The 15875-nt window shown below is 40.8% G+C and overlaps 1 protein-coding gene and 1 long non-coding RNA gene across 18 annotated transcripts in view; one reads left to right on the forward strand and one right to left on the reverse strand.

Annotated features, from left to right (window-relative positions):
- The window catches only part of nrxn2a (neurexin 2a), a 496353-nt gene that overhangs the window by 348484 nt on the left and 131994 nt on the right, over positions 1-15875 (forward strand). The window contains exons 1-2 of one of the 17 annotated variants that reach the window (XM_057820436.1): positions 10140-11441; positions 11533-11892. The exons of 14 other annotated variants lie outside the window; for them this stretch is intronic. In XM_057820436.1, coding sequence (XP_057676419.1) covers positions 11646-11892 — 247 coding nt within the window. In that variant the 5' untranslated portion in view covers positions 10140-11441; positions 11533-11645. Of the gene's footprint in view, positions 1-10133; positions 11893-15875 lie in introns of those variants that run through there. 2 more of the 17 variants (XM_057820439.1, XM_057820440.1) reach the window with 2 other exon arrangements.
- On the reverse strand, positions 8560-9816 carry LOC130906276 (uncharacterized). The gene is made up of 2 exons (XR_009061277.1): positions 9367-9816; positions 8560-8921 (listed from the first exon to the last, which is right to left on the reverse strand). It is a non-coding gene; the product is annotated as an uncharacterized LOC130906276 (long non-coding RNA).

The raw sequence follows: 15875 nt of genomic DNA on the forward strand, positions 1-15875 counted from the left end.
GGCACGGGGAGAACATGCAAACTCCGAAGCCCGGGATTGAACCCTTGATCTCAGAACTGTGAGGCCGACGTGCTAACCACTCAGCCACCGTGCCGCCGATTACACTTTTATTTAAATGCAAATACAAAATATAATAATATATAGATTTTTTTTTTTTTCAAACTGCGGAACTACACTTTTATTTGAAAAAGTATTGAAATGCCTGAGCTTAGCCTCAAACAGTATTAAAAAAATGAATGAATGAGTACCTAAGAACAACAACAGAACAATTGGCTAACTTTCACAGCAAAGTCCGCAAGCTTAAATGCTATAAAATGCTAACGTTTTTTTTTACAATGCTCTTAAAAAATAATTCAAACACATTTTCCCACATAAAAATGGCTTAATATACCCATAAACTAAATTAGGAATGCATAAAAAACTTATTAGCTCAACAAAAAAAAACTTACCTTATGTTGGTCTTAACAGGGAGCAGCTGTATTCAACAATGTTAAATGAGTTATGTCATATTCACTGTTGCCACGAAAGGGCAGTTTAAACACTTTAAAAACAAACCATTACAACGCCACTCTAATTAAACGAATACTCGAAGCAGCAAAATTTGATTCGAAGCTTTTTTCTAATCGAATTACTCGAGTTAATCAATTAATCGTTGCAGCACTGGTACAGTGTATTACTTGGTAAAAATCTCAATGCAGATCAAGTATGTAAAAACTAGAGATGTCACGATCGATCGGGATGCCGATCACGTCATTTTCAAAGTATCGGAATCGGCAAAAAAAATATCGACCATGCCTTTTTTTAATATATATATATATATATTAATTTTTTTAATTAAATAGTTTTCTAATTGTATTTAACGTTCTAAACATAATATGTTACACTCATCCAGAGTCTTTAGTTTAGGCTTAAGGTAAGGTTATCAAATTTATTCCGATAACGGCGGTAATTAATTTTTTAAAAAATGTATCACGTTAAAATATTTAACGCAATTAATGCATGCGCTGCACGACCTACCCACGCATTGTCAATCTGTAACGGCGCCGTCTTACCTATATAGAGAGATAAAAGGAAGCATAAAATGAGTCGAGTAAATTTTGGCAGCCTTTTTTTAATTGGCCAAAGCCTTACAATCCTTCTCCCTATAATTAGAAATATAATGGGAAGCAATGTGGGGAAGCAAGGTAGCAATTGATCTGTTTCTTAACACCGTATGTTATTTCCCAACGCAGAGAAGATATATCAATTGGTAGCACTACACACAGTCATGGTTGCACTTCCCATCATGCATTTGGGAATGGCTACAGTATCATTTACTGAAAGCTCAACAAATACACTAGATGGCAATATTTAGTCACAATGTACAAAGTCACAAGTCTTTCTATCCGTGGATCCCTCTCACAGAAAGAATGTTAATAATGTAAATGCCATCTTGAGGATTTATTGTCATAATAAACAAATACAGTACTTATGTACTGTATGTTGAATGTATATATTCGTCCGAGTTCTATTCATTTTTTTTCTTAATGCATTGCAGAAATGTATATGATCGGGAAAAATTATCGGGAATGATTGGAATTGAATCGGGAGCAAAAAAAAAAAAAAAGCAATCGGATCGGGAAATATCAGGATCGGCAGATACTCAAACTAAAACGATCGGGATCGGATCGGGAGCAAAAAAAACATGATCGGAACAACCCTAGTAAAAACGTGCAGTTCTGGTCAAGATTGTCGACACGTTTTGATTTGCATTTCATCTCTAGTAAATCTTGTTACAAACAGCAATCGAAATTAGCGTTGACTTTGGATTTGGCAGCATAAAATACACCTTTGCAAACGAATGTGTTCTGAATTGACCATTAATCCACATTATTCTTGTTAACAGTACAAGCTGATAAATTTGGTGCAGGCTCTTGTCATTCTCGAATGTGAAGCACGAACCTTCCTCTGTTCTTTTTTGTTCAATCAGCGTCTCTGGCCCAGAGTGCCCCACCTCCTCCCCAGCATGAGTAATAGCCTGCGTCGACTTCTTGTCAACGTGTGAGGTGGTGCCGCATGGCTTGCCTCTGTCCTCCTGTTTCCATGCGTGTCCTTTCAAACGACCAGGCAATCCCGAGCTGATATCTATATCGACCGTGATTTAGCTGATACAGCTGCAGTCCCTCTTCCGCCGCTCCCTTTGCCTCCATCCTCCTTCTCTTCCTCCCCATTATGGCTCTATTGTCAATGAATGTGTTCATCCCTCATTCCAGTTCACCCTATCCTCACATTCCCACCTCCAACATTGAAAGAAATGAAAACTGTCTGGATTTTTTTCCCACTCACCGCTAGGAATAAGTCTTGCATGAGTGAGCAGCAAGAGGGTTGCTGAGCTGTAGCTTATGTATAGATAGGAGGTGAACATGACGGGAAAACATTGGCGCTAATTGATTAAGCGGGCACAAGCAGTAAAGGCTTGGGGAACACAATACCGTGAAATATTTACACTGTCACAAATGAGGCAGGAGTGGGAGTGTATTTCTCTCCCTCAAGGTGGATCATATTTTTTCTGAATGCAGCACTATAGAAATGAAAGAATCAGGACAAATAGCCAGATAGAGTGGACAGTGTCTATCTGAAATATGTGGTCGCCCTCCAACATTGCAACTGTCACAACTCCACTCCTCTAAAAGAATTTGGAAGGGATTGTTTTTGTTATGAGTCGGGGGGGTCATCGATCTTTGGCTAGGTCTTAATGCACAAGTCCGATTTTTTTTGTCTTAACGTTTTTTTTTTCCTGTTTTTGGCGTGCTCATTCATACTGCCTTTTTCCATTGAGCCCGTTCAATTATTACGCATGCGCACGAACTCAACTACTCAACTAGAGCAGGGCGGTAAACCGAAAATTTACCGTTACCGAAATTCTTCACGATGACCGACGTAATTTTGACCATGTCGGTAAATTCGGTAATTTAATAAAAGAAGAAAATATAGTCTTTTCATCCCGCTTTGACTCTGTGTTGTTCGGCTATGTTCATTCCCCTTTAAGAAAGCAGACAGTGTGCTTACGTTTGGAGTCACATGGTTGTCAGGAAGCCAATCAAACAGAAGCCCGGTAGGCTAATGCTAGCAGCTAACGCTAGCGGCTAACGCTACAAGTAAACGGGATGAAGTCGGGCTTAAGTTAGCTTCGCCAAACTTTCACCCGACATTAAGTAAACTTTTGACGGGTTCCAGATAGGGATGGAAAAACCGAGGCTTTCTGAAACAATGAACCACTTTTAAGACAATTGCCCTAAATTGAATCACTGTTTGACACACTGCAAGAGCCCCATCTACTGGATAAACAGTGCACGTTTCTTTTTAAAAGTAAAGTTGACAAATTGCCTCAGCATTACATATCTTCAATAGAATTAAGTGGATGTCGTCTATTTCAACCAGGAGATCGTGTCGTTATTAAGTGTGATTTACACAATTAAAGTTGACCTCTTTAAGCCTGTGTCATTGCTTTTGTCTGTGAAGATGTGTTCAAAGCAGTATTTGTAATACACGACAGTGCTAGTCTTGTAAGTGGCTCGTCCTAGATGACGGGGAGTAACTATGTATTGTTTATTTTTTGTAAAAATTACAGTACAGTAAGCATAGTGCTTGGGAACAGGAATATTATTTATTGCATACTGTAAGGATTTCCAAAATCATAAGATGTAAATAATTGAGCCGAATAAAAGAAAGGAAAGGTTTGTGAAACATTTTATTTTTTAATTAAGTATAATTTCTGGGGGGCGGGTGGATGTGTCGTATTTGTATCTATTCTAAAAACGTATGCCACTACCTAGTGTATAACAATGCGGAATGAATTTAATGAAATTGAAGTGATGATATTTTTCAAGTCATACAAGCTGTTATAAATGTTTACACAAGAATTCTTATTGTTTACAAGATTTTTTTTTTAATACTTAATGTTTAGACTGCATGTGCAATTGTTAAATTGAAAGCTGGTAAATAAATTTAATGAGAAACTTAATTTGTATTCCATGCATTGATTCAAATTTTCAAATTATATAACAGTTTGCTTGGGCGAATTTATCGTCATTTATCGTTATCGAGGTAAATCTGCTCAATTTATCGTGATACGTACTTAAGGCCATATCGCCCAGCCCTATACTCAACTCAAATTGAACTTTTTCAATTTAAAAAAAAAAAAAAAAAATCTCGATGAGCTGTCCCAAGCCAATTGCGAGTCTCACTCTCCCTCCCTCCTTCTCCCTGCTTTTTGTTGGTCAGGCAGTGCACTGCAGTTGCTTATTCAAGATAACGATGATTGACAGACGTTTAATGTTTGATCTTGCCACAGATGCCTGGAAGCTGAAGCTCCAAAGCGCCGCATGCGTCAATTATCGTTTAACTTGTTAAACAGTTGCTGTGGCAACTCATTGTGTGTAAGTGAACGGCTTGAGCCGGTTTGAGTGGACTCACTCAATGAAGCATTTACTAAAGACAAGCATTTTTATACTTGTTTAAAAATAATTTGGTGGGACAGTAATATGTTTAAAGCTTATAATTACATTTGAACATTTGAAGTGCTTAAAAACCATTTATTAATATATATATGGCGGGAAACACAGACAAGGCAGAAAAAGCCGTTTCTGCTCTTGCACCCTTCTTGAAAATAAACTGTTGTATTTTAAGCCAAAAGCACTGTTGTTTGATAGAACAATATGTCTATATGCTGCCATAGCAGATTCATGGCGCATTAAGCCCCCGAACTATTTTTAATCTGTCCGTTTTACCCTGGAAACCCCCGTTTACAGGCGTCGCCCAACTGCTTTTTTTTTTCCAACCCAGCCATAAAACGAAGGTAATTAATATTTATGATGCAAAATGTCATTTTTAGCTTAGAATCGTTAATTGATGTGTAGTATTTCGTTTAAAAAAAAAAAAAACTAAAAAAAATAATTCACTCGCATATTTTAAACTTGTAAACAAATTACGTCACAATGAAAAAAAATGGTGTCTGCAAAAAAGTCATTGATATCTACCTCATAATTATCGCATAATTATCGCTTTTTTTTTTTTGTTTTGTTTTTTTTTTTTGTTTTTTGTTTTGTTTTTGTTTTTTGTTATTGTCGCATTTTCTCCGATATGTTAGATGATGATCGATCCAAACAAAAAAAAAATTTTAAACGTGTAAAAGGGTAAATATATGAAAAAGAAAATCTCGACCACTCCTTGATGTCTGCAATTTCTGCATCGCGACCCTTGTTATATTACCACGTTTCACCCATAAAATCCCCCGAAAATCCAGCTATGGCCATTCACAGCTGTGTCTTGACACTCAGTGATACATGCTACAAAGCTCAATACGGACGTGTAATTTTGTTTTATGAATACGGGACGATTCCGTTTTTCAAGGGACAGTTGGCAACTCTAACTACACCCCCAAGTCCAGATGTACAGTACAGCAAAGTGATCTTTTTATTTATTTATTTTAACATTGCGTTTTGTACATCAGAAATTTCAATAATATTTATGTATTACAGTCACCGAAGTGTTTTCTTTTCCTTGTCATATCGTCCTTGTTCAGCGAGCATTTGACGACAAAATTTCAATTCCTGTTTTCTCTTTTTGTACGTCCAAATGCACAGTTGTAGCAACAACCAATATGTTACCCTTCAAATTCCAAACGGCCGCATGAATAAATGGCATGGCCAGAAATTGGAACGTAAGCAATACTTTTGATGGATGTTGCTCGGCCCGCGAGACAGCTAAAACCTTATTGCAGTTTTGAAGTTTTCTAATGAATCGCACTGTTGTCTGTGCAACGTCCTGGCTGATATATTAGAAGTAACAATAAACCTCAGACTCTTAGCCAAGGTTGTAGGTTTGGGCTCAACATTGGTAGGGACTATATAAGAGCATAACATGCATGTACTTTTTGCTGGGGACGGGACATTAATAAAACCAAACAGATTGGGTGAATATGGGGCAGGGCTACATTTCTTTGAACCTAATTAATTGATAGGCTAACTGATCGTTGCAAAATAAATCTGTATTGAGTTCTAACGGTGCTTCTCAATGATTTTCTGTAACGCCCCTCATAGACAGACACTATGCGCTCATGCGCTGGTCCTTCTGGTAAACGCAGTCCTCAAAAAACTACCGTTTTTGTCCACCAGCGTCGCCAAAATCTACCAAAACTGAAAAGTGACCAAGTGTTGCTTGAAGACCACAGAAACAAAACAAAAATGAAAATCGGTTAGAAGGGGGTAAACCTTGGTTCACTACACTTCTCATAGTTTAAATTAGAAGCAGAAAATTAATACAAAAGTGGAGGACACTTCCCTCTAAGCAGCTTCCTGCTCGAGTTTTGCCGGTTAGCAAATTCACACAGTTTCATGTTATGCAAACTCTGATGCAGCTTGTAGCAAAATTTCAGTCGCAAAATTAGTGGTGAGTTCCCCACCTCCATAATATTGACGTCTTTTTACATTACTTACAGTGGCTTCTGCTGGCTGAGAAAAAACTTCTAATACACCTCCTCTTTGAAGGGGGCGGATGAGGCGGCATGTTGGCGACATGTTGTAATTTTCGGCGGGTCAGCGCGCATGTGTGTGTGTGTGGGGGGGGGGTTCATCAGCCAATCAAACGTGAGTTTGAGGGGGGAAAATGGACTAGCACATTCAGCAAGTGAAAAAGGGGTAAATATTAGTCGGAACATTATGAAAATAATTCACTTAATAATGGAAGGATCAATTCAATCCTTACAACATATGGGAAGGTAATCTAAATCACCTATAACTGAACTCATTATAAAATGCAACTAAGGTTGCCTAAACGTTAGTTAGGACAATTTGAGCATCCTGAAAAGTTGGTAGTGTTATGTCCCTACCGTCCCTATGCAAACCTACACTCTTGCTCTTAGCCTATTTTCCTGTTCTATTGCCGACCTTAATGCTCAAAGGAACACTAGCCCAATCCTAACTAATGAATGAGTTGATTAAAAGGCATCTCTGCTAGTACTTTTTGCACTGTTAAGTCCCTGAGCTACAGTAGAGCAAATAAGTATTTAGTCAACCACTAATTGTGCAAGTTCTCCTACTTGAAAATATTAGAGAGGCCTGTAATTGTCAACATGGGTAAACCTCAACCATGGGAGACAGAATGTGGAAAAAAAAAAACAGAAAATCACATTGTTTGATTTTTAAAGAATTTATTTGCAAATCATGGTGGAAAATAAGTATTTGGTCAATACCAAAAATTCATCTCAATACTTTGTTATGTTCCCTTTGTTGGCAATAACGGAGGCCAAACGTTTTCTGTAACTCTTCACAAGCTTTTCACACACTGTTGCTGATATTTTGGCCCATTCCTCCATGCAGATTTCCTCTAGAGCAGTGATGTTTTGGGGCTGTCGTTGGGCAACATGGACTTTCCTTCACACTTCTATGGGGTTGAGATCTGGAGACTGGCTAGGCCACTCCAGGACCTTGAAATGCTTCTTACGAAGCCACTCCTTTGTTGTCCTGGCTGTGTGTTTGGGATCATTATCATGCTGAAAGACCAAGCCACGTCTCATCTTCAATGCCCTTGCTGATGAAAGGAAATTTTCATTCAAAATCTTTTGATACATGGCCCCATTCATTCTTTCCTTTACACAGATCAGTCGTCCTGGTCCCTTTGCAGAAAACAGCCCCAAAGCATGATGTTTCCACCCCCATCCTTCACAGTGGGTATGGTGTTCTTCGGATGCAATTCAGTATTCTTTTTCCTCCAAACACGAGAACCTGTGTTTCTACCAAAAAGTTCTATTTTGGTTTCATCTGACCATAACACATTCTTCCAGTCCTCTTTTGGATCATCCAAATGCTCTCTAGCGAACCGCAGACGGGCCTGGACATGTACTTTCTTCAGCAGGGGAACACGTCTGGCGGTGCGGGATTTGAGTCCCTGGCGGCGCATTGTGTTAGTGATAGTAGCCTTTGTTACTGTGGTCCCAGCTCTCTGTAGGTCATTTACTAGGTCCCTTGTGTGGTTCTGGGATTTTTGCTCCTCGTTCTTGTTATCATTTTGACGCCATGGGGTGAGGAGGGAGTTGAAAGTCCGTGTTGCCCAACTACAGCCCCAAAACATCTCTGCTCTAGAGGAGATCTGCATGGAAAAATGGGCCAAAATACCAGCAACAGTGTGTAAAAAGCTTGTGAAGAGTTACAGAAAACGTTTGGCCTCCGTTATTGCCAACAAAGCATACATAACAAAGTTTTGAGATGAACTTTTGGTATAGACCAAATACTTTTTTCCACCATGATTTGCAAATAAATTCTTTAAAAATCAAACAATGTGTTTTTCTGGGGGGGGGTTCTCCACATTCTATCTCTCATGGTGGAGGTTTATCCATTAGGAGTGGGAACCTCAGGGCACCTCACGATACGATACGATTCGCGATACAAGGCTCACGATAACGATTATCTCACGATATCACGATGCAGCGATTTTCGATATATTGGTCAGAAATTGGATACATGACATTCTACGATACAACTGTTGAAACGGGAAAAAAAGATATTTAAAAATAGAAAAAAATACTGTTTAAGTCATTTATTAAACAGTGACACCTTTTCTGTGCAACATTGCTGTAAAATATAAATCTACTGCAAATTGTGCACCTGCACATATAGAGGAAACAAACCACAACCACTGATATCGCTTGGAAAGATCATGATGAATGGCACCCATAATTTCTTTAAAGTTTTAAATCTTTAAAAAAATAAATAAATAAATAAATAAAAAGTGCCATAGGTGTCAGCAGTTGAGCTTGGAGTGGGGCAATGATAAAATTGGTGGGTCTTTTCTTCGTATATGACCTTATTTGCTTGGTTTGAGCACTTCCACTATCTGCTTCAGCATTTAAGATGCCAGACTTGCTCAGTCACAGTCTTCCTCACCTTAAAAACAACAAAATAAAACAGAAAATATTAGCTACTTCATAGCTTTTGAGTTGAAATCCTGATTTTCTTTTTTTGTGTTGAAGTATTGATTTAAAAGAAATATGAATTGAATGTATAGAAATTAAAAGTGCAATAATTACCTATTTTTAATATGTAAGCAACATTAATTATTATGCACATCACTTTATATATCTTGGAACCTATTCAAACAATTTTTATAGCTTATTGTATCAAAATGACAGTAATAACAGTTTGTGTAGTAAACTAGATGGAAAGTGGTTCTCAAATAATATCAAATAAATCGGTAAATTCATGAGGGCTTGTTCGATATTCATTTTCATCCAGTTTAGGGTCCTGGTTTATTTTATATCATTCAACACCAAATGTCATCAAAATAATACATGTAAATTAAAAAGTCAATTACATTGCAAAACTTTCTTACCTGAAGTGATGAAAGCAAAGCTCACAAACTCCAGTGTCCACTACGTCACCAGCTCCCAGTGAAACTTATTTTTCTTAGACAATTCTTGCATACAGCAAAGTCCTTGTTCACCTTACTTCCTTTCTTGTTGGTGTAAAATCTAAAGTGTGTCCCCATGTGTGATTTGTAGCAATATTTTTCTCATTTTTTCCTCCACCGTTCTCACGGAGCTTTTTTATTTTTTCAACCCACTTGAGCTTCCTCTTCTTCTTCTCTAGACAACTTGTGCGCACTTTACCCTCACCGCCACTCCCGAGCGCCCCTAGTGGCCCGCCAAGGAATTGCTCAACAAACATTGAGAAGTTGACAGCATCCATACTCCATTGTATGGCCAATATGTTAAATAAAAGTATCGATACTTGGCGGGAGCATATCGATAACCGATCGGGTTGCAAAATATCGCGATATATCGCTGTATCGAGATATTGTCACACTCTTATTATCCATGTTGACAATTACAGGCCTGTCTAATATTTTCAAGTGGGAGAACTTGCACAATTAGTGGTTGACTAAATACTTATTCGCCCCACTGTATATGAGTATTGGCACTGAAATTTCCGTCGCATTGACAAAGCACTGTAACCCCCGAGGCTCCAATCATGTATCTTTCTTTACTGCAGATGTTTACAGCACTAGGCTTGTATTATAAGCTGCATGGTATCAAATTGTCAAGTATATCTGCATCCATCACGCGTGGCTATTATAGCTCTTGGTGTTAACAGTGTGTCCATATCACTGGCCTTGTGTTCGCTTCTGTAACAGCACTGACAGCTCACCTAAATCAGGCTCCTCCTCTGCAGTATGATTCCTGCGTGTTACTGCCAGGACCTGCGAGCTGTGTATTTATTCACACAACCCATTTCCTTGCTTCACTATCCACCCCCTTTTCAACCCCCACTAGCACCATCACCACCACTCACAACACCCCCCTTTTCTCTTCCTGCCTCTCCCTCCCCGCTCACTACCGCTCATCCTTGGCCCCCACCCCCGGGGGCCCCTCCCTCCTTTGCTGGCAGACTCGCTTTTCAGACACACACACACACAAACGCACACACACACTCACAACAGTCAAGAAGATGCTCTTGTATGGCGTTATTATTAGAACTCCAAAGTGTTGTTTTTGCAAAGCTCCAGGCTGTCCCGGAGTTTGACACGGATTCCCGATAATAGATTAATTTTTGAGATATCAGCATTTTTTTTTTCACTAGCGCGCCACCGCATCCGGAGCTCATTCATCTCGTTTTGAAGAGGACGCTTTCCCGCTTGATACGCGAGGTTAAAAAAGAGGCAGCGCCGCAGACCTGCCGTAGATGAGGTAACCAGAGCGGTAGCATGAGAGGAATGCAGCAGTGATCTTTGCTGCATGAGCAGGTGGAGCACCGGAGAAGGACGGCAGTATCCCGGCTCATCTTTCGGAATTTCGCCGCATCCTCTGAGGAAGCCGCTGAGGGAGAGAAAGTGAGATAGGAGCTCATTTATTTATTTTTCTGGATTTTCCTCCCTTTACTGCGCCGCTGCAGATGTCGCTCGCTCTCTTGCTCCATCTCTACCTCATCTAGCGCCCCGTCCCCTCCTCCTCCTCCCTCCCTCCTTTGCTGTTCTCTTCCCCGTCACTGGCTAAAGGGGAACAAAAGTACTGGTTCCCGCATCATCCCTAATCGCCAGCATCTTTACTCGCGCTATTATTTTTATCGGCTCGTCCGTTCGGCTTAGTGAAATGATCCGTTTTCCCACGGACGCGTGCGACGGAGTGGCGCTCGTCTTAGTGGGTATGCTCAGCTGCCCTCCAGCTCTACCTGTGGGCGATGGAGACTTTAATCGCGAATCGTATCTCATCCAGCTCGCCGCCGCTGCCTCGTTTCACGCCTAAATGTTTCTCAGGCGGCATGCCTCTTTAGTTGGATCCATCTCTTTTGATTTTCACTTGGATGTGCACCTTGGATATCCCACCGAACGATCCCTCCGGATGCTTTTTAACGCTGCGCAGAAAACACCTCGCTCTGGGAAAATGTTAGGATAAGTTTGTCGTCAGGCAGGTGAGCGGTCGGATTGGCGTTATTTCCATTCACTTTGGGTTATTTTTATTGCACGTTCACGGGATTTTTCTTTTTATTATCTGCCGCCAAGTCCCCCAGCGAGCAAAAGGATTATAAACGCAATGTCCTCGATTCTCTGAGACGCTTCGTGGTCTTCTAGAGGAACTCCATAACGTGCTCAAGCGGTCAGTCTTCGGCCCAGCTATGGGTGGACTCTCCGCAGCGCCATTTGGGAGGACCTGGGCCGACTGGAGCGTCAGCATGGGCCTAAGTTACTGTTCCAGACTGGCTCTGTGGCTGGCTTTGATTATAGTGCTGCCTATCCAAACTGGAACGGCACGTGTATCTTCTAGTCTCAGCACCACGCACCACGTCCACCATTTCCACAACAAGCATGGTACCGTCCCCATTGCCATCAACAGGATGCCTTTTCTCACCAGAGGGGGCCACGGTAAGACAAAATTTCAAGAAAACTCAACGAAATGCTCCGTTATCGGATATCTACGTGCTGCAGCTCGTGCATCATTAAACACTCTGTAAGCACATCAACGTCACATCAGTCGTGTTGCCCCTTTTCCCTACACTGCCTTTTTACCGAGGAGCAAAATCAATAGAGACGTGTTTGTATTGTCACATCATACGCGCTTTGTATTTATTTGAGAAATTCAATTAAGGCAAAGTACGCTCTTTGCGCTGCTGAACGATGTTAAGAAATGACCTATCCTCTGCAATTAACATCAATTTAGAGGCGCTTCTTAAATCGCTCGACTCAAAGCGCTGACACCATAGCTCCTTTTTTTATTATTTTTTTTTGGATTGCACTTTGAAATGCCTTTCCTAACACTCACTTTTATGTCCTGTAAAATAGGACCCCGGTGGATTTGTCGTCTTTTTAGCACGCGGCAGTTTTGTCAGCCTTTTTTAAAAAGAGGGGCTCAAAATGTGACGAATTACATCAGCGCTATTATTGTAGCCCAACGTTTGTGGTTGGGGATTTTACAGGCGAGCCAACGCTGGTGATCACACAGACCTATTTAAAAACACTTCAAAGAACTCACTGATAAATTTTCAATTACCCTTATTGTAGGGTTGCTGCTGCCTGCTCCATCTGAAGTACTGTACATGCTTCGCAATGACACTTAAATGCCTCGCTAAGAATTCAAAGGTCATCATCGTGTTATGTGGCTGTTTGGAATTTTTAACAAGTGTTTATTATTGGAGAAAACACCAGAAAAAACAACTCTAGTAGCATAGGCTCTATAGCAGCGGTTGGCAACCTTTAAGATTCAAAAAGCCATTTCAACCATGTTTCTTCAGAAAACACAACACTTGGAGCCGCGCGTACATATTGACATTTGAAATGATGATGAATGATGATTGTGTCAGCTTGACAGTGAATATGTACATATATATTCGTATATGTACAAACATATACATACAGTGGGTCAACCACTAATTGTGCAAGTTCTCCCACTTGAAAATATTAGAGAGGCCAGTAATTGTCAACATGGGTAAACCTCAACCACGAGAGACAGAATGTGGGGGGGGGAAAAAACAGAAAATCACATTGTTTGATTTTTAAAGAATTTATTTGCAAATCATGGTGGAAAATAAGTATTTGGTCAATACCAAAAGTTCATCTCAATACTTTGTTATGTACCCTTTGTTGGCAACAATGGAGGCCACTCTTCACAAGCTTTTCACACACTGTTGCTGGTATTTTGGCCCATTCCTCCATGCAGATCTCCTCAAGAGCAGTGATGTTTTGGGGCTTTCAACTCCCTCCACAGATTTTCTATGGGGTTGAGTTATGGAGACTGGCTAGGCCACTCCAGGACCTTGAAATGCTTCTTACGAAACCACTCCTTTGTTGCCCTGGCTGTGTATTTGGGATCATTGTCATGCTGAAAGACCCAGCCACGTCTCATCTTCAATGCCCTTGCTGATGGAAGGAGATTTTCACTCAAAATCTCTCGATACATGGCCCCATTCATTCTTTCCTTTACACAGATCAGTCGTCCTGGTCCCTTTGCAGAAAAACAGCCCCAAAAGCATGATGTTTCCACCCCCATGCTTCACAGTGGGTAAGGTGTTCTTCGGATGCAATTCAGTTTTCTTTCTCCTCCAAACACGAGAACCTGTGTTTCTACCAAAAAGTTCTATTTGGTTTTATCTGACAATAGCACATTCTTCCAGTTCTCTTCTGGATCATCCAAATGCTCTAGAGCAAACCGCAGACGGGCCTGGACGTGTACTGGCTTCAGCAGGGGGACACATCTGGCAGTGCAGGATTTCAGTCCCTGGCAGTGCATTGTGTTACTGATAGTAGCCTTTGTTGCTGTGGTCCCAGCTCTCTGTAGGTCGTGGTTCTGGGATTTTTGGTCACCGTTCTTGTTATCATTTTGACGCCACGGGATGAGATCTTGCATGGAGCCCCAGATCGAGGGAGATTATCAGTGGTCTTGTATGTCTTCCATTTTGTAATAATTGCTCCCACAGTTGATTTCTTTACACCAAGCATTTTACCTATTGCAGATTCAGTCTTCCCAGCCTGGTGCAGGTCTACAATTTTGTCTCTGGTGTCCTTCGACAGCTCTTTGGTCTTGGCCATAGTGGAGTTTGGAGTGTGACTGACTGAGGTTATGGACAGGTCTTTTATACCGATAATGAGTTAAAACAGGTGCCATTAATACAGGTAACGAGTGGAGCCTCGTTAGACCTGTTAGACCTCGCCAGAAATCTTGCTTGTTTGTAGGTGACCAAATACTTATTTTCCACTCTAATTTGGAAATAAATTCTTTAAAAATCAAACAATGTGATTTTCTGGGTTTTTTTCCCACATTCTGTCCCATGGTTAAGGTTTACCCATGTTGACAATTACAGGCCTCTCTAATCTTTTCAAGTAGGAGAACTTGCACAATTGGTGGTGACTAAATACTTATTTGCCCCACTGTATATGTATAATCATGCGAAAAAATTAGGACACCCCATTAAATATTCAGTTCTTTATGAAGAAATGTTCACATATCAATGTCTGATCTTGTTCTTCTTTATCTCTGGAAAAGAAAGTGATTTAATTGCAGGTAAACAACAAAAATAAACATTGTCCCTGAAGGAATCTGACCTTTTAGCCAGACTGCCTGAATCGGGCCAGCCGAACCGCCGGACCTGCTCTGGCGCAGCTCCAATGACCCGGGCCGGCGGGATACGACATGCAGGCCAAAACGTCAAAGTCCGCGCGCTCACCTTAGTCTTAGCCCTTTGTACTGACTCCATTTTAAAAGGTTTAAAGAAGGCTCATCGAAAACAAGTTGACAATTTATTCAGGTTGACAGCGATCACACAGCAAGGCGAAACAGAAACCGCCTAAGGCTGGGAGGCAGGGTTACCCTGTCACACGTCAACAAAAGGTTTCCGAGAAAAAATGACAATGCTTACTTAAACATTCAGTCTTTTGAAGGCTGTCGCTAGGCGGGCCATGGGCAGGAAGAAGGGTGTGTTTAAGATTATTGTCTGATAGGAGGATTCTGGAGTTACTGTTGTCAGGGCAACGAGGGGTGTGGATTTTGCCACCTAAGCGTCAAAGGGGCTCTTGGAGTCTTGTCAGTCGTATTGTCAGTTGGGTATCAGGCGTTCTCCGGTGTTCCTTGTGTTAGGACAGGGCATCCCACCATTTGTTCTGGACTGTTAGGGAGAACTGATTGCGAGAGTTGGTGGTGCAGACGCGGGCTTGTCAGCGTAAATCTTGCTCAGTCAGTTGCATGACGCACCTTTTATGCCCTGTATTCTGCTTGTTTTCCTTGAACTATGGTATAAGTGCTATTTATTTTATATTGGGTGTGTTAGAGTAATACAAACAGTGAAACAGTAAATACGAGAAACGATACTATTCCCTGATTATATTAAGTGTTTTAGTGTAATGCAAACAGTTAGTACCTTTTCTCGTAGGCACCTTTTATCTCCTTCAACCCACAGCATCTCAATGGGATTAAGATCTGGCCTGTGACTCGGTTGTTCCAGAACTCTCAATTTCTTCCTTTTCAGCCAGTCTTTGGTGGATTTACTGGTATGTTTCGGGTCATTGTCATGTTGCAGGGACCTGTTTCGCTTCAGCTTTAATTTCTTCACAGATGCTCTCACATGTTCCTCAAGCACCCTCTGATACACAATAGAATTCATGGTTGATTTTATGATGATGAGCTGGCCAGGTCCTGCTGTAACAAAGCATCCCCAAACCATGCTTCATAGTTGGTATGGGGTTCTTTTCCTGGAATGCTGTATTGAGTTTACGCCAAATATGTCCTCTGTTCTGGTGTCCAAATAATTCAAATTTTTAGATTCATCTGCCCAAAGAAATTATTCCAGAAGTCCTGGTCTTTGTCTAAATTCACTCTGGCAAACTTCAGTCTGGCCTTCATATTGTTCTTGGAGAGC

Source organism: Corythoichthys intestinalis, chromosome 18, assembly GCF_030265065.1.
Source record: "Corythoichthys intestinalis isolate RoL2023-P3 chromosome 18, ASM3026506v1, whole genome shotgun sequence".
In the NCBI taxonomy this organism is placed as follows: domain Eukaryota; kingdom Metazoa; phylum Chordata; class Actinopteri; order Syngnathiformes; family Syngnathidae; genus Corythoichthys; species Corythoichthys intestinalis.